Source organism: Centrocercus urophasianus, unplaced genomic scaffold, assembly GCF_019232065.1.
Source record: "Centrocercus urophasianus isolate 14NV4802_14NV808 unplaced genomic scaffold, USGS_Curo_1.0 seq_9, whole genome shotgun sequence".
Classification (NCBI taxonomy): domain Eukaryota; kingdom Metazoa; phylum Chordata; class Aves; order Galliformes; family Phasianidae; genus Centrocercus; species Centrocercus urophasianus.
Genome location: NW_024885532.1, coordinates 33,677,745 through 33,703,240, shown reverse-complemented (window position 1 = coordinate 33,703,240; position 25,496 = coordinate 33,677,745). Strand labels below are relative to the sequence as shown.

Here is a 25,496-nt window from a genome sequence, read left to right as displayed (position 1 = left end):
GCTGCTCCCAGGACAGCTCTACTAGCACTCTGGCACCGGCAGAAGCGCTTAGCGCAGCAACAAAAGGTTCACCGCCTTTTCCCACACGAACACCTCAACCACCCGTCGAAGCCCGCCGCCCGAAGGCGCAGCCGCCCGCAGCGCGCCGAGGACGGGTAGCCCCGCCCCTCCCATGACGTCACGGCAGCCGGGCGCCCATTGGCTGCCGTGGGTGTCGCAGCCGCTTTTCCCCATCGCCGTTTGAAACTCGGCCCAAAATGGCTGCGGCGAGGAGCAGGGCTGAGGCAGCGGCGGCCAGGCTGGAGGGGGCGGGGGAAGAGGAGGAGACGGCGGCGGCCGGGGACGGGGAAAACGAGGTGGTGGATGGCGGCGGCGGCGCTGCGGGCCGGGCGGCGGCCGCCGGCGGTGAGAGCGAGGAGGAAGAGGAGGAGGAGGACGACGACGGCGACGAGGACGACGGCGACGAGGACGACGACGACGAAAACGAGGACGAGGACGTGTTCGAAGTGGAGAAGATCCTCGACATGAAGACCGAGGGGGTGAGCGCGCGTTGCCGTCTCCCGTCACCGCTCGCCTCCCTCCGGGGTCCGCGGCGCCACCGGGAACGGCTGCTGGGCCCTCCGGCGGCGGGAGGGCGGCACCGGGCCGCGGAAAGCGGCGGCCCCGGCGCGGGTTCGGGTTCCGTCCTCGGCTACGCCCCCGTGCCGCGTGCGGGATCGCCGGGCGCCGCCGTGCAGAGCTCGGGCGTTACTCGGCCCTGCTGGCTCCGCGGCGCGTCTTCCCGCGTCGGCCGAAAGAGCGGTCGAACCCCGCGTCTCGTCGCAAACTTCTTTTTGTCGGCGGCGCGAAGCTGGGCGCTGCGCTGTGCCCGAGCTGCGGCGGTGCCGGGCTGGGCAGCGCGGCTGTGGGAGGGCCGCTCCGAGCAGGCGGACCTTCTCTGGCTGAAAAAAGGCTGCGGTGGCCTCCAGGCTCTGTTAGGCAGAACTCTCTTGCCTTCTCTCGTTCCGCTGAGAGCAGCCTGCATGTTTTCATACGAGTCCTTCACCGAATCACCGAGGTTGGCAAAGATCTCTAAGATCACCCTGTCCAACCGTCAGCCCGTGCCCGCCGACCGCATCCCTCAGTGCTGCATCCACACGTTTCTGGAGCACCTCCAGGGATGGTGACTGCACAGCACCTCCCTGGGCCGCGTGTGCCATTGCCTTACTGCTCCTCCTGAGAAGTTCCTAACATACAACCCGAACCTCCCCTGGTGCAGCTTAATGCCATTCCCTCTGGTGCTGTTGCTGTTATCCAGTGGCCGATTGGCTGAGATTCCCCCCATCTCACCACAGCCTCCTTTCAGGCAGTTGCAGAGAGCAGTAAGGTCTCCCCTGAGCCTCTTCCAGGCTGAACAATCCAGTTCCCTCAGCTGCTCCCCATAAGCCTTGTGCTCCAGACCCCTCACAGCTCTGTTGCCCTTCTCTGGACGTGCTCCAGGGCCTCAGTGTCTTTCAGAAATTTTCTAAATTTCACAAGCAAAAAATAACAAACAGCTTTTCAAAAACAATTTTTGTATTTTCTAGTTTATTTTAAGTAGTTCATATTTCGGTGCTAGGCTTCAGTCAGAATCACACGAATGTGGAAGTCCGCCTGCTCCCCATGGAGCATCAGAGATACAAGGCACTGATGTTGAGGAGTCTTCAAATGAAGAATTGCTTTATGTATTTATGATGCTGGAGTGGTTTAGTTGTATCTTGGCTGAAATGTCTGTGGCTTGAGAGTATTATGCTGTGGAGGTATGAGGTGTTAGCCACAGTAGTTAATCTGTCCTGAAAGCACAAGCACTTTTCTTACAGTCGGGATCTGAAAATCAGTCTCCTTGGGGAGGAGGATCATGCTCTGCACACACTTCTGAAGAGCACTAGAATATCTCAGGGAGCTGATCCTGCCCCTCTGCTCTGTGCTGATGAGGCCTCACCTGCAGTACTGCGTCCAGAAGCGGAGTCCTCAGTACAAGAGAGACATGGACCTGTTGGGGCACATCCAGAGGAGGGCCAAAAAATGATCCATGGGATGGAACGCCTCCCCTATGAGGACGGGCTGAGAGAGCTGGCGCTGTTCAGCCTGGAGAAGTCTGCAGGGTGACCTGAGAGGAGCCTTTCAGTATCTAAAGGGAAGCTACAGTAAAAAAACAGGACAGACTTCAGCAGGGTCTGTAGTGATAGGACACGGGGAAATGGTTTCAAACTAAAAGAGAGGAGATGTAGATTAGATAAAAGGAAGAAGTTTTCTACAGTAAGGGTGGTGAGGCGCTGGCACAGGTTGCCCAGAGAGGTGGTGGATCCATGGAGATGTTCAGTGTTGGGCTGGACAGGGCTCTGAGCAGCCTGGTGGAGCTGCTGGTGTCCCTGTTTGTTGCAGGGGGGTTGGTTTAGATGGCCTTTAGGGGGTCCCCTCCAACTCAAACAATTCTGTGATTCTGTGTATATACTGAGTAACATCTCCTAGATCAATCTGTGCTGTGTACAGGCCAGCGGCAGCTGCTCTGTGCACACGAGGTTGGAGCACGTGGCCACACAGGACATTTATTTGCCCAATGTGTGTTGGTCCTGGAGGCTGTGGTTGCTCCAGACCCTTTCTGTGGCTCTCAAATGGGGCTCTCACTGTGCTCCCGTGCTACAGACATGCAGGGCATGGCAGGTAATCATTCAAGCCTGAAAGGAATGGAAAAAGCTGTATGCTGCATTTGATGGGGTGTAGTATGTGCAGTCAGCTTTAGGCTGATGCTTTTCTGGTGCTTTTCAAAGCTGGAACAGATGCACAGAGCTGTCAAGACGGGCTCTGGGCTCCCATGCTACATCTGCAGCTGTGGGAACTGAAGGGTGCTGCATGGAGAAGCTCATGTCAGTTCCCCTGCTGATACTCTGTGCCTGGCAGTGATGGGTGGGTGGGAGAGACAGTGCTCTGGGGATGAGTCTGTGCTGGGGAGCTGCCTGCTGGCAGGTGAACATGGGCTTGTCCTGATCCAGGAAAATAGCAACAGAAATTCCGAGTGTTTCAAAAGCTGCTGTACTGCATTAAAATCCCACTGAAGTGACAAGCTGCAAGGCGCAGGGTGACATTCCCCCTGGATTTGGGGAACGTTGACTCTGTTCTTTAGTGAGCCAAAGGCACTGTTATGCTTCTCCAGAGGCATTCTGGTTGGCGCTTATGATAATTTCTTTTTAGAAAATAAGTTCTGGGATGGTTTTGCTACCTTGTGTTTACTATTACATGTTCAGTGGAAAACAGATTTATCTGTTCTTCTGAAGTTTGCTGCTGGTCGCTGTCATACCTCTGTTGAACGAGGCTGCATGGTCAGTGCGGGAAGGTGAGCACACTGACTCCATAAGGTGCATCTCTGCCATTCAGTGAAGGCTGCTGCAGAAGGCACAGAGCGCTGGTGCCTGGCTGCGGCAGGCTGTGCGCCCAGCAGGCCTAAAGCCTGGCATCTCAGCAGAGGAAGGAGTTCAGCCTGAGGAACGAGAGATTTGGGCCATTCAATTTATTTAGGAGAAAATCAAGAGATAGTTTAGTGAAAAGCTTTCCTCATTACCCCCGCCTTTTTTTTTTTTTTTCTCCTTTTTTTTCCTTTTTTCTCCCCCTTAATGCTAACAGACTTCTATTCTGGTGAAATTACTTAGGATGAAACCACAATGACAGTTCAGATACTGTTGAAAGAATTGATCTAGGGCTGCAATTACAGTCTTTTACCAATAAGTTTGTAACTCAGAGATGCAAGTACTCAAGTTTTGTCTAAATCTACATTTCACTTATCTTATTGAAGGGCTCTCATTTCTCATTGTTGGTACTGCAGTTTATCAAAAGTGGCATTGATTGTGAATCTAGCAGATTATAAATTCCAATTTAGAGCTGAGTGAGCAGTGCTGCTGTATTACAAATTTTAAGGTTTGAAATCCTCCTCTTCACCAAAGAGAAGGCACAGGAGTTGAGTGGACGGAGTAATGCTGTGCTGTAACATGTTCAGTGTTTGGTTCTTTTCTTGCAGGGTGTAATTCTGTACAAAGTCCGGTGGAAGGGCTATACCTCTGATGACGATACCTGGGAACCAGAGGTTCATTTGGAAGACTGCAAAGAGGTGCTGCTTGAATTCAGAAGGAGGCTGGTGGACACCAAGCCAAAGCCTTTGAAAAAGGACTTTCAGGTGTGTTTCTCCTGCTGCCGTCCTTGGCAGAAGACAAACTGCCTGCCTGGGCTCTTGTAATGGCGGGCATGGGAGAGCAGGATGTTTGGGATATGGAAGTGATGACTTGGATGATCTTTGATCTGAGGGCTTTTTCTTCCAGCAGACCTCAGCTATTATTGCTGTTGTGTGGTTAAGGAGCTTTTTCAAATTGACAATTCAAAATCGTAGAGTCTGAATCCATTTAATATGGCAAATTTAATATGGCTTCATTAGAAACCGAGATGATGATGTGTTGCCTTTGCTTCGGCAACCTCTGATTAATGTCCCGTCGTGAAGTGGTTATTTTATGGTTTTTATGGTTATTTTAGTTATTTTTTGACAACAAAAGCAAACTCCTTTTCCTGCTCACAGGCTTATTAGCACTGAAGCTGGGTCTGCTCTTTTCATCCTCCTTGAAGCAGATTAACTTAATGGTTAAAAAGCAGTAATTCATCAGATAATACAGACAACTCTATTGAAGGAAGGCAATTTTCCCTTGTTTGTTTCTGTTTAACTGCTCAGTCATTTTCAAAATCCTATGTGAGAACCATTTTTGAAAGCTGGTACCTTGTTTGTCAGAAATCCATACGTAAATTTTGCAAAATCAAGGTAACTGGTTTTGGTGTAAAAGAGTTGAAATTTAGTTTGGTTCTGGAATCGAGTTGCTGGGCATCCAGTTGGTTTGCTTTGCTTCTTTAGATGTTGATTCTCTTTCAGGTAGCCAGTAATGTGATGTAATGTAAGAAAGTGAGTTAGAATTGTGCTTACAAACTTTGTGTTTTGGCTGCAAGGGATGTTTAGAAACAGTTCTCTTTTCCCACACACAAGCACTGCCATTTTTGTACGGCTTGCATTCAGGCATTCAGTTTAATGGGGAAGTAAATATTTTCTTTTTTTTTTCCCCCCCCCTACATTTTAGAAGTTTTCTCTAGATGATGATGTGTTTGAAGCAGAATCTGATAATGATGGGCAAAGCGAAACAAAAGAGGATGTTTCACCAAAGAAGAAAAAGAAAAAGTCAAGAGAAGGAGAAGATAGAAGTGCGGATGACCTGAAGAAGAAAAAGTCAAAGTCTGCAAAAGTCAAAGAGAAACCCAGGATAGAATGTGAACGTTCCTCAGATACTTTGGGGTTGGATTCAAAACCCAAAAAAAGGACTTCAGAAACAAAGGAAGATTCAAAGGATCCAAAGAAGCAAAGGAAAGAAGATACTAAAGAAGTAAAGAAAAAGAAGGGGGAAGTTAAAGATGTAAAAATAAAAACTAAAGAAGATTCTAAAGAAAGTAAAAAGTCACGGAAGGAGAAGCAAGGAGATGCTCAGTTTGACACAGAGCCGAGTACTTCAGACGATGCACTTTTTCAGGAGGTTGATAATGAAAATCCACGCTTAAGCTCTGAAAATAAAGAGGAGGAACAACAAGTAAAATGTGAAAAAGAGAGGTCGGAAGAAGAAATTACTGAAAAAGATTGCATTGCTGACAGACAGCTTGATGGATCAGCAAGTAATGAAGATGATAGTGTCGAGGTTAAGGCTAAGAGAAAGAAGAAAAAAAATCAGAAAATGGAAGATTACAAAGAGGAGGGTAGAAAAGTGGAAATCAAAGATACAGGTTTGGAGAAGAAAAGCATGCTCAAAAAGCAGAAAAGTCAAGAAAAAGTGAAAGTGGTGGCTGCAGAGTTGGAGAAAGTGTCAGCTGCACCCGTGTCAGCACAGGAGGCTGTAAAGGTGAGCGCTGAGGAGACAGGGCGCAAATCCATGGAGGCAGGAGAGGAGGTGAGCAGTATGAGGGCATTGGGGAGCGCTGGGGAGGGGGTTCAGATCAAACACAGCTGAGGCAGAGGTGCCTGAAAAGGCTGCTGTTTATGATGGCAAATGGAAACGTAACAGTCTGAAGGTTAATGGATGGATAAAGCAAATGAAAGGTGCACTGCAGGGCCTACAGGCAGGATGGAAGAACTGGATTTTGAACACTAGAATGAGGGGAGTGCTTTGGGAAAGAGGAATGTCTTTTAGGTATGAAAATGTGAATCTCTCCTTTGCTATGTGTATGTACTTAAATGAAAACTTCTGTTCCACAGATGCATGTTGTCCTTTTTAGCCTCTTGTTTCTCCCAACTTTGACAGCTGCCTCAGTTTGGCTTTTGTCTGCTTGCATAGTAAGGCATTCAGTCTTCTAGAAGCTATCCAACTGCACAGTGGAGTATACTTCTGCACTTGATTTCTCTCAGAAGCCAGCCTCTTGGTTAGACTGGGTGTGTTAGTGGCTTCAGAAGAACTGGAATGCTGAAATTGCTCCTGAGCCCAAATTGGTGGCCCTGCCTGCGGCAGGGAGCTGGAGCTTGATGATCCTTGAGGTCCTTCCAACCCAAGCCTTTCTGTGATCTCCCAGATAATTGCCCAGCTTGTCTTGTCTTGTTGGAATTCCTGTGCTGCTTTCAGGAGATTCTGAGTTGCCCAACTTGGTGACACATTAATTACAAATGCTGTGTCCCTTCTAACAGATGAGCTGATCAAATACTCATATACTATTTAATTTCTGCTATTTAATGCAATAATATTTTAAGGAAAACAAGAAGATAAAATAATTTTTTTTAAATGTAATTGTGTATGTGGAGAATAAAGGAGTATTTCTAGAATGTTTATGAGGAAAATCTGCTTTTGGAGAATATATTTTTCAGCTTCTTTAGACTATTCTGATACAGTTTGTAGTTTGTAAAGAAGAATCATTGGCTGCCCGGAGAAACTCCTTCCTGATTTGTAACTGGGCTGCAGCCACGGTACCTTGGTGCTTATTGGATTATGTCCCACTGCTTCTGAGGCCATAATTCTGTGGTGACAAGTGTCTTTTTTTGTAGGTTCAGCTGCAGTCCTTTGAGACTGTTGTCTGTATGGGGTAGGCACCTTAACACAAGCACGTTGATTTGTTTTGGACAGAGAATAGCAATACTGCATGGAGTAACCTCAGAGCTGAGCTACACAAAGTACTCTTTGTGGGAGCTTAGTGGTGAAAGCTCTTCTAAACAAGGTTAAGCAATAGCTGTGGGGCATAGCTGGTTTCACACAGCTATTTAACTCATTTTCTTTGCAGTAGTAACTAACTGAAATAGCATGGCTCTTCATTACTCCAAGTATTTTCTCATAGTTTGAGGCCATAGCATTCATAAGAGAGCAGCATCAGATAATCGCATACATCCTCGGAATTCTGTTTATTACCAACAGTGTACAAACCCCGTCACCACAAATACGAAGAGATCAGCAGCGGGGGGAAGGTTGATTTTCTTACTGCTCTTCAGCCAGCACCCTCACTAGGTGTAGCTTGGAAGGCATTCTGCTTTTTGCCGTCCATCTCCTGCATGCTGAAGTGGTGGTGCCTGCATCTGGCCACAGCACCTGTGGGACTCTGCGTGTGTGGGCTCAGTGCACAGCTTTGGGGTTTGCTATGTGTCATGAAGTTGTGGGCCCAGCATATCGTTCTTTTGAAAGTAAAGCACGGCCTTTGTTTCAGCTGCCTGACTCTTCTCTGATTACAGAACACTGTCATGTCAATCTGTGGTACAGTATTCTCTGTTTGGAGTCATTTTGTATGATGAACCCTTTCTTCCCTGTGATTTACCTTCTAAAAATAAACGTGTAGGTACACTGTGCATCTCATCAACATCAGGAAATCTGGAACAGAACTCACGTTTTTTAACAGCCCTTGTGCTTAGCAGTATCTGGTAATCTTGTCAGTTGTTTGCTCCTACTATGGGCACCTGTCTGGAATGATGTCTGTCACCAAAAGGCAGAGTTTTGAGGGGAGAGAAGGAAGGCTTCAATGATGTGCTGAATTCATTTAGTTTTTTACCTTTCTAAGAAATGGTGGCATTAGTGATTCTGTGATCACTTAAGGACTTGAGTGTTTACTTGTGCCTCTTTGAGTTGTAGTCTCCTTATTTGGTACCTTGGGATTTCGGCTGTCGTATCTCAGTTTTAGTAGAGAGAACACTTGTAAGGGAGGGTTCTGGTTTCTGCTTGCTTTGGACATGAATGACACACCGGCTAACATTTCAGACTCGGAATATTAAATACAGTGGTTTCCTGGTGTGTTTTGTCTGTGCTATGTGTCATTTTGGGAAATGGTAACACAGCCTAATTGTAAATGTATGCTGGTTTTGATATGTGTGAGTGCCTCACGTGGCTGGCATGCTACAGAACTCAAACTGAAGTTCCCTAATTGGGAAGGTCTTTTCCTCTTAGTGAAGAAGGCTTCCCAGAGCAGCTCCTATCTCACCCATTTAATTCTTTTCTTAGGATTGTGTTTGTAAGTCTGTTGTCCGTAAGATTTCAGTAGTGTTATTTTCCACTTTCTCCATACCGCTCTCATTTGATCCTTTTTCTTAATAACAGGAGAAAGAAATAAAGAAAACTGAAATGAAAGAAAAATCTGTAAAAAAAGAGTCTGAAAAAGAAGAAAAGAGCAGAAAAGAACAGAAGGTCCTAAAAAGTAAGTGTTAATTGCTGAAAAGAGAAAGGAAGCACCTTTCAAGGCATTCTCCTCTTATTCCTATAAGAGCAGATACAGAGCAGCATTTCTAATACATGCTAGAAAAGCAGTTTAAGAAATGAAAGCCAGCTTTTTTATGGCTTTGCAAGAAGGCTGCCTGAGGCATGAAAGTTTATAATGCCTGTAATGTTTTTATAGACAAGTCAAGATTTTGCCCTTTTTCATTTAGTATTGTTAACTACGTCGCTTTATCACACCGGTGACAACGGTCTTTTGGGGTCAATTAATCCAACTATTGTCTATTTCCAGAAGCATTTTGATATCATTATAAATACACCCTTTGTATTTCTGGAGTTAGCTGGTAGAGGTTCACTTCAGGCAAACTTTATGCCTCTTGCTTTAGCCACTGGAATGGGTTACTGTACAAACCTTAAAAAAGCACAACAAGGTGACTTGAAACATGAAAGGTCTGGGTTGGACTTCTGTTCTTAGTTGTGTGATGGGGTATTAATGTTAGCACTCTTGATCTCAGGAAAATTCTGAGTGAATTTTCTCCTTTTGGCATTCTGAATGGGCATAGGAAGAGCTGTGGTGCTTCAAAAGCTATTGGCAGAGAAACAGCTTTCACTTAAAGGACGGTAGATGCTAACAGCTCAAGAAAAGTAGCCAGCAGATGATTAATTCCAGCTCTGTAAGAGCACGTGCTCTTTGGTTGTCACCGGTACTGAAACATTTTTTCAAAGTGGTAATGCATAATTCTAAATTAAATGTCTTAAGAAGGTAATACCAAGTAGAAAGCAGTCAGAGCCCAGACTTACCAGGGTCACTGAAGGTGAACTAGCTGTTCCCGATTTTGGCTTTTTTGTTAAGCTTGCTCCTGTGCTTCAGCAGTGATTAACTTAGGAAGAGAGAATAGATCTTTACTAAATGGACTCTGGTCACTTATTTAAACTTCGTTATGTAAAAGCCTTTAGTGGCTCAAGAAGTCATTCTTGGTAACTGTCTTAATGTTCTAGGCTATAAGGACATCAAAAGTGCACTTGACATGTGTAATGTAGCTTCAGAAGAAAAAAAGGAATGCTCTGAGAATAACTGCAAAAGAGAAGAACCCTCACTAGAATGTAAATTCATAGAAGAATTAAAATTAAAAGACAGCAAAGTGCACAAGGAGAGGAGGATAAAAGATGAAGCAGAAACATGGAATTTCGTTGCTGCGGGAGGTGGTCGAGAAGTAGTGGATGTGTGTCAGATGGAGAACTCTGGTGAGCTGCTGAACCAAACCTAGGAGAAAGATGAGCGCTTGCATTTAATACTAACTCCATTCCTGCTTGCATCTTTTAATGCTCCAGTTCTTACTTACCAGGAGGCTGAACCAGTATTTTCTTTTGAAACTCTTGCTAATTTTTGAGCCTATCAGTGTGTTCCCAGTATATTTCTGCTGTTACAGTTGTGCAGTGTTTGCCATCTCCGATCGCTTTAGCCTAATGTCGTGGAACAAACAAGTGGCTTCTTTCAAGTAAAAGCCTTTCTTGTGCTTGCAACACAGCTTTCATTGTTTGGAATCATTTCATGTTGGGTTCCAAAGTCTGTTTGAATGAAAAATAGTATGTTGTGCTGCTGACTGCTGAAGTAATGGCAAGCAGTGAATGATTTTGTAATTTGTAAGTTGTTACTTATTTTATTGTTTTCTTTTATAAATACGATAGATGGCAAGCAACAAGTTTTGAGTTTGGGTATGGACATGCAGTTAGAATGGCTAACACTAGAAGACTTTCAGAAGCATCTGGATGGAGAAGATGAGAATCACATCTCAGCAGAACCAGTATCCAGTAGTAAGTAGTTGTTGGGAGGACTGGACTTTCCTTATCCAGCATCTCAAAGTGAGATGTGCTTTACCTGCATTAATTTGTTTTCTAGCACTCCTGAGGGATGCTGTCAAAAGTGGAGATTATATGACAGTAAAGATGGCACTTTCTTCAAGCGAGGAATATAATCTGGATCAAGAGGTAACTTTTCCATAATAGAGTTACTGAGTGGGGGAGTGTACAAATTTGGACTGTTTGAGAAGTTCTCTCTTGTTGACCAGTAGCAGATTTAATGCAAAAAGCACAGTGGGTGAAAGAGGAGCACAAAAGAAAAGGCATCAGTATTTGTTCCCTATTTCCTTGAAAGAAGTGAATTTTCATAGAAGCACCTTGCACCAAATTTGCCCATTTTTGAGAATTGAAGATTTTAAGGACTGTTCATCATGCTAGAACTTCTGTTGCATGCTAGAACAGAAGATGCTGAGTGAAGTGTTGAGGCAAGCATGTGCTTTTTGAATTATAGTGTGTGGTGGAAATGTAAAAGCGAGTGAGGGGAGAGTGGCTGCTCACAGAAATCTCTTCATATTTTTACTCAGGTATAATCCAAAAGCAGTGTTGTGCTAGCAGCTGGCTCGGGCCCTCGGGCTTTTTCTCCTGCATTTGCCAGTTTCTTTCTCCATTGTCTCGTTCTTTTCCCTGCTGCTGCATACCTTGCTGCCTCTTATTCTGGCTCATTCTGATTTCCTTTGTATTTCTGGAGCTCAGTGTGATGTTTGTGAGTGAGAGGAGTCTGTGGTGATGATAGTTTGTCAGTGTCTGGCAGCTGTGCGTGTGTGCAGAGGGGAGGAGAATCTTGTGAAACCTGTTGCTGTGTTTGCATTCTTTGTGGCTGTGATCTGTCTTCAGATATTTGATTTTTATGGTGATGATTGATGTTGTTGCAGGATTCCAGTGGAATGACTCTAGTAATGCTTGCTGCTGCTGGTGGTCATGACGATCTCCTCCGGGTCCTAATCAGGAAGGGAGCTAAAGTTAATGGCAGGCAGAAAAATGGAACAACTGCATTGATACACGCAGCTGAAAAGGTTGGCTCGGTCACTGTCGTGTTTGTAGTTCCTGACTCTTTTGTTTAAATTACAAGTGGTATCCTGTTTTTTCCACCTCCCGTGGGCGATCCTTAAATAATTAGCAGGATACAGCAGGATGATGGCCATCTCTGCATAGTATTGGTGGCTGTGGTTACTGTAGGCTAAATAAATTCTGTAGGTGATAGTAAAGCCTGTCTATGTAGGGAATGTCACAGGGCAACTTGGAAGGAAATCTGATGCAAGGGCTATCTCTAAATTTCTCTTTCATGGGGCTGAAGTTCTTGCAGTAGGATTGCTTGGTTTTTTTGGATAGGCAGGATCCAGACTTGTGAAACTTGGAGACCAAATCTCTGATTAAGCAGAGTTTGCTAATTGAGAGCAGGGGAATAGAGGTAGTGACACTCTCTGCTCAGTCTAAGGCCGGCTTGACTTGACTGCTACGTTAAAGGATGTTTGGTGGTTTCAGGTCAGTTCACTTTCCCAGGTAGAGGAGCTTTGTGGCCAGAAGAGAACTTGATTCCTGTTTGGCGATTAATGCAAACATACTGTTTGGGTTTGGGTCTTTTCCCCTGGGGTTTTTGTTATTACAAGGTTAAGTAAAAAGTAAGAATTGTAAATGCACGTGGCATTTGCCCCAGTCTGAATTGATCTTTATGAGCAATGAAAGAGAACAGCATCAATACTGACATGCATCGTGCTTGTATTTTAAAATGAAAACTAAATATGTTATACCTACTTATCTTGTGGGTTTTTTGTTTTTTTTTTTTCTTAAAGAATTTTCTAACAACAGTAGCTATTCTTCTGGAGGCTGGAGCATTTGTGAACATGCAGCAGAGCAGCGGTGAAACTGCGTTAATGAAGGTAAACTCAGTTATTTATCATGTGATTTAGTTTGCCAGTTATGTTGATTATTAATAGTGTATAGAAGACAGAAGTTTATTTTCAGAATTGATTTAGCTGGGAGATGTACTACATTTGAAATACAAGTACTGCTCTCACTTACATGAGGCAGTGTTCTAGTAGTTTGTTTTTTTCTAACTTACTGTTGTATCTCAACAGTGCAATGCAGGGTTAAGTGTGGTTTGGTTTCTTCTGCTGCTTGGGTCAAAGAAATGTGGAGATGGTCCTGAAAGTGAAATAATGTCTGTCAGCAGGAAAATAAAAACTGCAGAGACAAAACCCACTGGAATATACTGTGATTGGCCTCTGTCTTTGCAGGAGAATGGTGTTCTGTCATTGTCAGTTGGTTGGTTGTCATGGTTGCTTTTTATTTTATTGTAATGGGAAAATTCTAAGACCCTTAAAGCAGTCTGTGCCCTTCTTAATAGGTTTTTGGTTTATACCCATTAATTCCACCAAAGTTTGGTGTTCCTGGTGAACTTGCTGTGTTTTTTGAAGGCTGTTTAAGGCAGTTTGTTTACAGCAGAGATTACAAGAACTCTTCTGTTCCAGACAATGTGGTGTTATTTCTCTGTTAACCTGCCCAAGGCTGAGGGAATTCACGTCTTCTGTCAGAAAACAGTGACGCACTTGAGGTTTCCTCTGTCACTGACGTCCAAAATCTCTCCGTTATTTGACCACCTCCATGAACCTCAGTTTTGACCTTCATAGTTTTTCAAGGGTATTTTCTTGTGTTTGATGTTTGATGCCCTCTAATTGGAGCCCGTGGAGCCTTACTGCACTTATTTGTTTTGCTGTGCAGATTTGAAGAGTAGTGTCTTCGTTTCCAGTAAGTTACTAGAACAGCTTTAGCTGTGTCTCAATAAACGTACCATTGCATTTATCAGGACACTCTTACTTAACTGTAGGAGTTGGTTCTTACCTCTAAAAAGGGGGGGAAAAGTCTCAACAGTTCCTCTTTTTTTCTTCTTGTTTTATCTGTTAAGGGCGAATGTTGGTTTTGGTTTTGTTTGTTGATGGAAGATTATGGATTGAAAGAGTGCATATGAAAGTTCAGGTCTCAAACAAATGGCAGTTGATGACTTCGGAAAGGCTTAATAAGGATATTCTGTATTGAGGTACTTGGAAAGCAGTAAAGAGCATGCTTGCATTCTTCCAAACAAAGCTTTCTGTAGATTTTCCAGTGCCTTTTTCAAGTGTTCACCTAAACACCTGGGCATTGTTGCTGTAGGTAATGCTGACAGCTTTGGGCATGCATGCAGTTGATACAGTGACTGTCTAACAAAGTGACAATGTGAGGCAAATTCCATTCCTTTTCTGAAGTAACATTTATACTGAAATTCTTAGAAACAGACACTTGGAAGTGTTCCTTCAGTCATTCTGAATGCTTCTACAGAAATCCATTTATTCAGACCAGCTTATAGGTAGTGTAATCTTGCAGATTAGATCTTTCCAAAGAACTCAGTTTTCTTTTAAACTAAGTCCATTTGGTCACCCCAGTGTTGCTTCTGTGGGATCAGGTGCATTGTGATTTGTTGGCATTCACCTGGCGATTGCTTACACTTGTTTTCTGAGTTGTAACTGAACATTGGATTGAAGTGTGTTTCTGCAGTTCTGCTTTCTTCAGTGTCGTGCTCTTTAATGGGATTTGTGGTGTTGTCCGTTCTCCCTTGTTGCTTGGCACAGGCATGTAAAAGAGGAAATTCGGACATTGTGCGACTTATGATTGAAAGCGGAGCGGACTGTAACATCTTGTCAAAGCATCAGAACAGTGCACTGCATTTTGCTAAGCAGTCTAACAATGTCCTGGTGTACGAACAGCTCAAGAGTCATTTGGAAACGTGAGTAAACTGTGCTTGGAAGTTTGGCCTGGGGAAGTGCGAATTAACTGTGCGTGTAATCATCTTGGGTTAAGCTGGGGAAGGGGGAGAGGTTTGGGGGAGAAAGTATGGAAAGTATGGAGTATGCCAGTTCTTCCCTACCTTCTAAGAAGGAAATCACGGTATGTTGTATGGGAGCTGTTGAGTCACGGCCTGAACCACTGATTGATCACCAGAGGAAAGGAGCGGGTCAGCCATGGGAGCACAGGTGAAGGAAGCGGTGGAGCCTGGCTGCACCTCTCCTATACCCCATTTAAGGGCTGACTGCCACTGGGGAAGGATCTCTTTCTGCAGATCCCTCCTCTGTGGGGTCTTTCCTACAAACCTAGATCTGTGGATACGGGTGAGCGTTCCTCCCTGTTTCTTTTCCCATTTTCACCACGATAATCTTTGTAGCTGTAACACCAACTGTAACACGTGTTCAGTTAGGTTTTTGAAGGCAACAGGAAGTATGCAGATAAAGCTTAGCACGTGCTGTTCAGTGAACTTAATCTTTCTTTCATTCACTGTTTGATGCTTTCTCCAGTTCATCTGCTATTTAAAATCTGCCACCAAATGTACGTTCAAGATCTTACAAAACACAACTTTACCAGTGAAATGCCGGCTGCTTGTACAGGCAGCCCCCCTACCCTGCCAAATAGCCTCCACATCCCAAACTATCTGAATGATGGAACTGTTGCTTTTTTTAGGGAGGTGGTTAGTGAGCATGGTGGTGATAGGCTGACAATTGCACTAGATGATCTTAGTAGTCTTTTCCAACCTTACTGATCTGTGGTTTTAATAAAGCTTAATTTGGGAATTGCATTACACTAATAGTACAACCAGTAAAAAGAGTGATTTGTTCTACCCTGCACTTGCAGTCATTTTACTGGGGGGAAGCAGTCGCCTGTTCCCATTCAGCCAGCGGTGCCTACTGGTGTTCCAGCAACACCTTTCTACATAAGGAAGTATGTGGTTACTGAGACTTCTGGTGTCTGCTGTGGTGTCCTTGTCCACAAAAGTAAAACGCTGAGGTCTGACAGATGGAATTTCACAAACAGGTCTCTGAGAAAATGTTTTATTAACAAAATGTCTGGACCTGGGGCTCATCTGTGCATAAATGTAGGTGATAAAGTCCTGACAACTGGGAATGCAGAAAGCAGATCTGGAATCGTTCTTTGTGTAATCTCTCTTCAAGACTGTCTGCTGAAGTAATGGTTCTGTGTGAAGTACAGGCCTCGCTTATTTCCTCATGTAGACTCTCAAGAGTAGCAGAAGATACCATCAGGGACTATTTTGAAGCTCGCCTTGTTTTGCTGGAGCCAGTCTTCCCAATTGCTTGTCACCGTCTCTGTGAAGGGCCGGACTTCTCCACAGACTTCAACTATAAACCCCCACAGAATGTGCCAGAAGGTAGGGATCTTGTGTTGGTTCTGCTTGTCTGTACTTAAAAAAAAAAAAAAGCAAAATAGAAAATAGTGCGTTGAGAATCTGCCTTTTTAATTATCTGCTGTATGAAATGCATGGCATGTTGTAATACAGAACGTGATATTAATGGTGCTCCCTATATTCAGGTTGTGGAATGCAGGAGTAATATTTTCATGCAGTGTGGGTGAAATACTGCTTAAACTGGGATTTTGAGGTGTTTGTCCAGTTTTTATTTGGTTTATTCAGTTTATTCAGAGATGTAAACATCTTCTCATTTTTTTATGATACACTTTACTGAATTAGGAAGCATTACATAAATTTACATACTAAAATGGGGTACTTGTATATATTGAATACTGTTGCTTCCTAACTTTCAGCGCAGTTCATAAACACCCATACTTGACTGAGCTTAGCACTCCCTACCAAGAGAAAAGATAAGCCAAAGTACACAATGTTCCCAAACTACAGATGCATCTGTTTTGCTTTCCTTTCTGATCCCTGCATAAGGTTTATTTTGCTGCCAAAACCCCTCAGCCTTGTGAGCAGCTCAGTTGTGTTCTCTGCTTGGGCTCACTGGCTTGGGAGATTGGATTTCCTTCTACATATTGCTTTGATGCTCCTTTGGAGCTTCATATTTACGCAGACACTAAAGGTACCTCGCTGCTTGCATTCAAAAGTTTGGTGTTAGCAATTGTTCTAAATCATGGATCCCGTTTCAGCTTTGTGTGAGTGAACTGCCTTCCCTTCTAGGATCTGGAATTCTTCTCTTTATTTTCCATGCAAATTTCTTTGGTAAAGAAGTCGTTGCTCGGCTCTGTGGACCATGCAGCGTACAAGCTGTGGTTTTAAATGACAAATTCCAGCTCCCTGTATTTTTGGTAAGTATTTTTCATATGACTAATTGGCTGTAAAACTGTCTGCAGAACAGCCTGGCAGATATTAGAGCCAGATGTTAGAGTTGGATTTTGAGTACTACAGTGGTGTCTTTTAATTTTGAAATGAAACTTAATATATATATATATTTTACATGGAGAGGAGTGCACAGCCTGTAGGCAGTAGATTCCATAGAGTTAAATAAAAGGCAGGGCTGCAGCTGTGGGCCCCCTGCTCTGTGTGTCTGTGCTGGAGCCCAGGTTGGGCCAGGGGGGGGCAGAGAGCCTTGCTATCCTGTGACTGCGTGATGCCAGAGCTGAGGCTTTGGGCAGAGAGGTGAGAATTCAGCACCTGAAGGAGTATCCTTTCCCCAGCTCACCTTGCTTCTCTGCCTTTTAACACAAATTCTTTAGTGTAATCTTTTCAATGACCTTTCTCATTTATGAGTCATGTAAATTTATTGTTTTTTTCTATAAAATGTATCACTGTCCACACACTGAAGTCCTCTTGTTTTCTCTGTGATTCAGATTGCACTAAAAGTTCTCTGCAATGTACACAACTTTTAAATATATATATGTATTTAAATTTATATTTTATTTATTTGTTTGTTTGTTTGTTTATTTAAATTTGCCCAAAAGCAACTGTAGTTTGTCATATTCTTTGACTCACACGGCAGTTTGGACCATATCCTGCCATTAACTTTATCAATTCTCTTTTAGGACAGTCACTTTATTTATTCCTTCAGCCCAACTGCAGGCCTTAACAAGCTTTTTATCCGGCTAGCAGAAGCTCCTACAGCCAAGGTACAAAATACTTTCACTTGTGTACGCTGATCTGATGCCCCATCCCTGGAGGCATTCAAGGCCAGGCTGGATGTGGCTCTGGGCAGCCTGGCCTGGTGGTTGGTGACCCTGCACATAGCAGGGGGTTGAAACTCAATGATCATTGTGGTCCTTTTCACGCAGACCATTCTATGATTCTGTGATCTGCTGTGCTATACCTCCTGTAATCTGTGTGCTTGCAGTTAAACATGCCATGTGGTTTGTTGAATGCTCCCATCTTCATGTCAAACCTGTGTTTGCTTTTACAGGTGAAGCTGCTAATAGGAGCATACAGAGTACAGCTGCAGTGACCTCACAGTTGCGAGCCTGTTGAGCGGCCTGACACCTCTGGGATATTCTTCTGAGTCCTCTGTTTAGAGACTGACAAAGCAGTTTGGAACTTTTTGGCACCACACTCTTAGTCCCAAGTTCCCATCTTCATGTTGTTTGTTGGCAGTCATATAGGAAAGTACGTATTGGAGAGCAGCTGAATACGCTGTGCTGGTTGGGACAGGGTTGTCAGCTCTTTTTTGATTTGTACAGACATAGATGTAAGTATTTGTGCCAATACATACAATGCTGTCTTTCTTTAACTTGTTGAGTCCAGACTGCATATTTCAGCTTTTCCACAATGTGGAATGGTGCACACAAGAACTATTTAAGGTAACTAAATGAAATGTCTTGTTTTTTTTTAAATAGAAGGATCTTTTTTCATTTGTAAACTACAATTTTCTACTTACTCAAATAACTGAAATGTTTCAGTGTAAAATGCAGGACTGTTGTATTCTCAGAGCAGTGAGCAGGAATTACACCTGAAAGCCACTGCATCACTTAAGCATGAACTGCTGGCGATCACATTCTGGTTTGAAACTTCCTGCAGTTGCTTCCTGGTGGGAGAGCAGGAGCAATTGCCTGTGTGAAAGCCCTGCGTGATTCCCTTTGAACAGACAGTTAGGTCTGCAGGAGTGAACAGGGACGTCCAGATAGGCTCAATGAGTAGAACACTGTGGTTGGATTCCTAGTTACATCAGTGCTTTAAAACTAATCTTGTGTTAGAGAAGCAACTGATAGTTATACAGGCATCTTAACTTTGGAGTTGTTAGTCAAGTGGCATGTGAGAAAACAAATAGCTGGAACTAGCAAACCAGAAGATGTGTTAACTGCTACCTTAACTGTGGGCAGTGCTTTCCTAGGTGGCTAAAAGGTACAGAGGAGTTCAGATGTTCTCATCCTGACTGCTGAGAACAGGTGCTGCCCTCATTCAGAACTCAGATCCTGTGTGCAAAGAGCTGCTATCTATCCATCTTTTTATTTCTCTAAGTAAGTGACCATTTTATCAGATGACAGCAGTTCTGCAATGGTTCTGTGCTGTAACATACAAATGTAATACTTCTGCCTGAAGTAGAGTATTTTTCTTTGTAAATTAAACAACATCTTGAAAAGTAAAGGAAAGAAAGATTGTGCCTTTGCTGTTCTGGTTGCCACAAGTAGTTTACATGACACTATGTGCCTATATTGCTTAAGAAACTATTGGGGATAAATAATGTATTTGCACCATTTTGATGGTGAGCACTCAGTTGTACCCTTTTAAGAACTGTGACTTTATATTAAAACTTTCAGCTTACCACTTTTAAGTTCTGGTTCTTGAAAGTTTAAAACTTTGATACTAAGAGATGCCAAATCTTAGTAATGAAGCACACTATCATCTGTCTCAGTTCTGTGGAACGTTACATTTTCTGTGTAGAACTACACCAGCACCATGATATGCTCATTTCTGGTGTCATTCAAGGTAGTCAATCAAGCAGATTGATGGGTGTGTTAACAAGTCTGAATTTAGAATAGATTTTTATCTCTCTGAAACCTGCGATACCTCCCTCTCCCATGCATAAACACTGCAGTGCACAGAAAGCACTGGCTGAGAATCAGGACCGTCCCTACCAGCAGCTGCTGGTTCTCTTCTGAATTTCAAAGTGTAGGTATTAGGAAATAGTCACTGAAGATGAATGTGGATAGGAGATGTTCTTCAGCATTTCCTTAGGGTGGAATGACAGCTTTCCTGTGGTTACTGTTTCCTTGGCTGTCCCTGCATTGTGTGCTTAGGAGTACATGTGTACAGTGTGCCTCTGGGAGGGGGCTGAGCTCTGAAGGACTGTGCAGGTGGGCCCAAAAAGGTTTTGAACAGGTGTCTGGGTAATTTTCTCAAAGCAGTGCAGAACTGCTGTACAGTCTAACCAAAATGCTGCTCCAAGGGTTGACGTAGCAAGTAAGTTGTCAGAGGTGATACTGAGGGTGGTGGATGGTGTTGGTTTGTTAGGGCTGTTGTTGGGTTTAATACTTCTTCCTATCTTGACAAGCTCAAGGTGCTGAAGGGAGGCTTACAGCAAAGAGGAAGAAAACCTGCATTCATAACACTGTTACTGGGGGATGGATTTTGCAGCCATCTTCCTCTTCCGATGGTGATTCAAGTTTTAGGTTCCTACTGAAGAGATATGAAAAATGTTCAGTGCTGGCTTCTGTATGATTTTACTACATCCTTTTTATCCAGCTAAGGGAGAAGTTTTGGTGGACAAAGGGTAAAGAGACAGCTACAATAAAAATCACCTTAGGCACTGGGCAGAAGTATTTTTGACATACTTGTTTGTTTTTTTCCTTCTCTTGCTCTTTATTTGCAAAGCAGAGCAGCAGGGATTGCTCTCTGCAGTACAAATACATGGCTCTGAAGGTACGAACTCATTTGCTCTCACTGCTGCACTCTGGTTTCTCACAGGTGCTGGAGCTTAGTGGGTAACATGGTGTCTTTCTGCAGGGTCTTTGGTGGTCTCCATCCTTACCCTGTGGCCATCATGACCCTCAGTTTGTTTCCATGATGTTGCTGCACTACTGCATTGTTATTCTATGCCCACAAGACTTTGCTTTGTCTCTTAAGGGGTTCCCATCAGCTGCTCAGTTCACATTCACTGTCTTTGAGTTCAGGAAACAAAATTAATACACAAGTAACAGGAGGTTGATTTGAAAGAGTTTCATTAGAAACTCTGAAAAAAGGAGAGCTACAGCACTGCCATATTACAATGCGGAGTTGGAACCTCATGGCATCAAAAAAAACCACGTTTTTCATTTTGCTTTATTCATTGTTTTTCCTTCTAATGAACTGTTAGTACAGGTTTTTTTTTTAATCATCCAACTCAACTGCATAGATGGTGAAACCTTAGAACTACTTCAGATCTTCCTGGTAACAGTTGCTTACTTTCCAGGCTGTTGCTGCAGGCTCAGAGTTTTCCAGGTAACTAATGCTTCAGTGCTGTGTGAATGCTGCAACTTCAACACAAATTCACTGTTTTTCCTTCACATATGGCAAAGTATGGTTATTTCTGTTTTGGCACATTTTAGTGTTTAATAATGTTATCATCCTCCTTGGAGTTAAGCAGAATCAGTGTTTTTAAATTCAAAAGCAGTCATGTAAATGATACTTTAATATATGACTTACTGTGGTTCCTGTTCCAGAACGTACAGCTGTGAAGCCTTTATGAGCACCCTTTTGCAGTACTTGTACTGGAGGGCCACAAACAAAGTGTACAGTACAGTACACTCAGTAAAAAGAAAGGCAAGACCTCAGGTACACATCTGAGTTGTCAGCCACCATCTCTGCTATATAAAAGCTGAATGCTAGAGACTGAACATCCCAGTACCAGCAGTTTGGACTTTCCTGTGCAAGGAGGTGCAAGGAGCTGCCAGCAGCTGTTTTTCTGATGTATCTTCTGCCCAGTCCTGTACTGGTAAACTTCCCATTGCTGCCTGCTAGTCTTGCAGGGCTACTGGTCCTGTCTGCAAGCACAAAGAATGCAGCCCAAAGGAGAAAGCTAAATAGCAGAGATCGCTAAAGTGATCAAAGAGCCACTGCTCTAATTGCTATTTTATTGGTTAGCAGCATTGTTCTTGTGCCCAAGAGCACACAGAGCAAGGACTAGGGGGAAGAACACAAAAGAGACAGATGGTCCAGCATAAGGGGAAGAGATGTCATCACAGCTCACAAGCATCGCTGTTGTTTGTTGCAATTATTCTGAAAATCACTTTTTCTCACCTCAGGTGATCTTTTAAGTTGTAACTTGAAGAGATGAACTTGTACGGATTCAATGCAGCCTTCTTCAAGGATAAGGCTGTACGGCCACCACAAGATTTCCTTCAACCCTAATGCAATAAAGAACACTGTTAGTAAATAAGTAGCTCAGCCTGAGGCATTAGATACTGAAATTATAGAAAAAAAATCCTGAAAAAGCACTTTTGCAAACAAAGTACAGCAACCAGCAGGACTCAAATAGCAAGCTACAGAGCAACACATTGGCAAATACAGCTGGATAAAGGACTTGGAAATGCCCATCCCAGCTAGCACTGCTGAGGTTATGTGGATTACAAGGCACACTGACAGCATTCTGACCTCCCTGGGAATTAAATTGGAGCCAGGCACCCCTCCTGGTATGGCAGAACCGAATGAAATCTTTTACTGACCAGGTGTAAGTTGTATTATTTTAAGTGTTTAAGATCTGGCCGACTCACAGTCTTAGCAACTGCTTTAAGTTTGTTGTTGCACACAATGCCTCAAATATCATGTGATCACTCACGTTTTAATCTAATCTTGTCTGAGTTCTTAATGCCATTTAATTGTACCACTACGCTTTGCCAGCTAGGTTCATACTGCCATCTGAAGGGTACCCACACAAATGAATAGTGGGAGAAAGAGAAGGAAAGGGCTTCATGACTGCCCGGAGACAAGGAGTCACTATTCAGCCAGTCAAAGAAACATCTGTCTCCAGGGAGCCCTGGCCTTCCTCTCTTCCCCTAGCAGGAAGGAAGCGTAAGCTGAGCACAGAAAGATGCTGAAGTGCCCAGGAAACGTGGCCGGCACTGAGGCTCTCAAACAACCTTTTTGCTCAAGGGTAGTCCCATGTGTGAGGGAAAGGAAGGCGACTGAGTTCCCAACAGCTACTTCATCATGACAAGAAGGCAGCTGGACAGAGAAAAAAATGATGGCTTAGACCTTGCAGAAATATATCAAGTGGTTTTCTTCACCTTTTCCTGTTTTCGCTTTTTCTGAAAACTCTCTTCTTTTTTACTTTTTAGATTTTCTAATTAAATGCTTTTCACTTTTTTCCTTAGCCTGGTGTACATGAGACTGTGATTTTGCAGCACCTAGAAAGTAACAGGGAACCTCTTAGCAAAGGGCACAGCAACACCACAGAACAAGGGAGAGGGCTGGTGCCACTGCGAGGCTGCAGCCAGAGAGGCTCCTGAGGCAAACCGCTCCTGGCTTCAGTAGTGGGGCTACAGGGAACTGGGAAAAGCCTTGAGAAAGAGATGAAACGCCACTCAGAACAGACAAGAAGATGACTGGGAATAGTTGGCATGCCTTTACAGAGGGGTGATGTGTAAGGCCTTAACCAGCTCATTGGGACAGCCCTCTGTGATGAGTGACCAGCTCAGTGGATACAGGGCAAGCAGTGGATATTGCCTACCGTGACTTGAGGAAGGGTTGATGTTATCTGCTGTAACACCCTCACTGACAAGCTGAAGCACAGGCTGGGTAAGCAGTGACACGGGCTGAGCAGTGGTCGAGCAGGCCCAGAAGGTTGTGATCAGTGGCATAAAGACTACTTGGATCCCAGCAATAAGCAGCGTATGCCACCAGGTCAGCATTGGGGCCAGTCATTCTCAAAATCTTTATTAATGACCTAGATGAGGGGACAGGCATCATGCACACCAGAGGGTCATCCCAAGATGACCCTGACAGCCTGGGAAAATGGCTGACACGAACCTCATGACGTTCAACAGGGAACTGCCAAGTACAGTATAGCAGAACTACATCAAATTGCAGGTGTGAACACAAAGCCAGCTCCCAATTTCAGTAATCACTAAATCCCAATATTTTACAATACATACCTTGTACTAAAGCTTGGTTTAGAATTCCCTTTTGTATTCATAAGGCAGCAGAAGGATTCTACAGAAGGCTGTCTTCATCAGCATTTTAAAATGTTAACAGTAACCTAAAAAATAAAGAGACAGCAGTGACACAAACTAGAAAAAACAGTTTTCTCTTTTCACATACCCACGTGTATAAAATGAGGATATAAACATCAGTAATACTTCACACCACCAGAAAAAGCCATTTATTCTGTACTCGTTCTTACCCTTAGTTGCTCCTAGACACTTCTTCGGCTTTAAAATCTTAAATGGAATTTTACTGCCTCGCAGTTAAAAACCAGTTGGTTCAAGAAAGTTCCTAACTATCATACTTTAGCTTTGAGTAAATGCAGTTCTGCTCCACAGTCCTGTCACCTCTTTGTATGGTTTTAAAAGACACATCCTCAAACAAAGCACGTTCTTCTGCTAGGCCTGCCAAATCCAGGCTTCATCTTTACCATATTATTGCCACTAAGATAACTAGGATCCACACACACAGCCCACTGCTATTAATGATAACTGACATCTCTACTTTCAGCCTGGTTGTGGTGAGGGTATATAAGCAGAAAGGCAGCCTCCTCCATGTTCCTCAGACAGCTGTGGTACTGATACGTAACAGGAACAGAGCTATACATGAAAATTCAATTGGAGTAAAACGTCCTGCTTTAACAACTCGGAGCAGAGCTGTGCACAAGTCTGATGAAAATGTATTTCTACACTGATTTTGGAAACAGATGCAAAAGTTTAAGACTTGTTATTTCAAAGCTTCTAGTATAGATCTGCTTGTGTTTGTGCTAAGTGCGCAGACACGAGAAGGAGCAAACCAGAATGTAACTTTATTCCTATCAATTGATAATTACAACCTATTGGAAATAAATCAGAATTGTGTAGGTAAGAACCCAAAATGTTAATGAGGATATTCACCTTGAACTCTGCGTTGCTTCTTCTGCAGTCCACATGAAAAAGCTCTTAGTGTTCAAAAAAACAGTACTTCCCTGTGCCACACATTCAGGTTTCAAAACAAGTTTCAAAACAACCCCCCAAATGCCACAGATTTAAGATCCAGCTGCTGTGCTGGATGAGTTATACAGTGAATTGCTCAGGCTGGGGAAACAGACCTGGAAGCGTGCTGCAGGGCTAAGGAGCATGACAGAGCCTTCATACAGAGGAAGACTAATGGGAAAGATCCTGATTACAGCAGCACAACAGGATGAAGAGCTCTGTATCTCTCAGATAAAGGCTCCTTAGGGCAGTTTACCACCATCTTGAGGCCTTGCTTGACAACCAGAAAACCTGGCACACATGTAAAATACATGTTAGACAAAGAAGGACTCTGGAGAGCCACACACAAGGCATACCTATTAGGCTGGCTTCACTTACAGGATAGCTTCCAAGAGCAACTCACAATTGACTTAGGTGCAAACTGCAACACAACCATGAACATTATAGTGAAGGTAACATTACCTTATCAGATACAGCTCAAGAATGGCAGATGCTGGAATCTCAGATTAAGCACAGCTGACAAAATGTAATCCTTCAGTCCTATTTAAAGTGCTGACAACTTCATCAATTCTCTCATTTCATCTACCCACCTCCCCCCATATACACAGTGCAGTTTCCTACATGTCCAACTTTAAAAGCTGTTACCTGTTCCATAACAGACGGATGAGTATCTTCTTAACAAAGCAGGTGGTGCACAGCCTGTACTACTAACCCTTGCTAACTAAAGCTGCCATTCTGCAAGTTCTCATACTAAAATCCTTAACTGGTCAAAGACAAGTAATTGCCACAGCTATGGCTGTCTGGCTAGAACAGCCATCTAGAGAAATAACGGTAACAAACAGCATCCAGTGCCTTCAAATGGTGAAGCTAATTCAGCTACTCAAAAATAAATAAGTACATCTTAAACGGAAACTGTAACTGCAGACTGCCATTCTTTCAGATTATATTTCAATATTACAAAAAAAAAAAAAAGCACTAACAATTAGGCTTTCTTTTCTTTTCTTTTCTTTTCTTTTCTTTTCTTTTCTTTTCTTTTCTTTTCTTTTCTTTTCTTTTCTTTTCTTTTCTTTTCTTTTC

The 25,496-nt window shown here is 43.5% G+C and overlaps 2 protein-coding genes across 7 annotated transcripts in view; one reads left to right on the top strand and one right to left on the bottom strand.

Moving 5' to 3' along the window:
- Nucleotides 1-257: 257 nt before the first annotated feature.
- MPHOSPH8 (M-phase phosphoprotein 8) lies at nt 258-19,099 on the top strand. 2 transcript variants are annotated; one of them, XM_042838747.1, is made up of 14 exons: nt 258-539; nt 4,031-4,186; nt 5,127-5,933; nt 8,595-8,691; nt 9,708-9,953; nt 10,398-10,523; nt 10,609-10,697; nt 11,441-11,581; nt 12,359-12,445; nt 14,171-14,325; nt 15,602-15,756; nt 16,522-16,649; nt 17,364-17,447; nt 17,735-19,099. In XM_042838747.1, the coding sequence occupies exons 1-14, from the start codon at nt 258-260 to the stop codon at nt 17,774-17,776; spliced, it is 2,595 nt and encodes an 864-aa protein (XP_042694681.1). In that variant the 3' UTR covers nt 17,777-19,099. The 2 variants fall into 2 exon arrangements, with proteins under 2 accessions (XP_042694681.1, XP_042694680.1); XM_042838746.1 differs by having other exon boundaries at nt 5,127-5,981.
- Nucleotides 15,406-25,496, bottom strand: part of PSPC1 (paraspeckle component 1) — a 64,894-nt gene continuing 54,803 nt past the window's right edge. For 2 of the 5 annotated variants that reach the window (XR_006171956.1, XR_006171960.1), the window contains 3 exons: nt 23,397-23,500; nt 21,544-21,650; nt 15,406-15,789 (listed from right to left, as the gene is read on the bottom strand). The gene's annotated coding sequence lies outside the window, so the exon portion shown is untranslated. The other 3 variants (XR_006171957.1, XR_006171958.1, XR_006171959.1) reach the window with 3 other exon arrangements.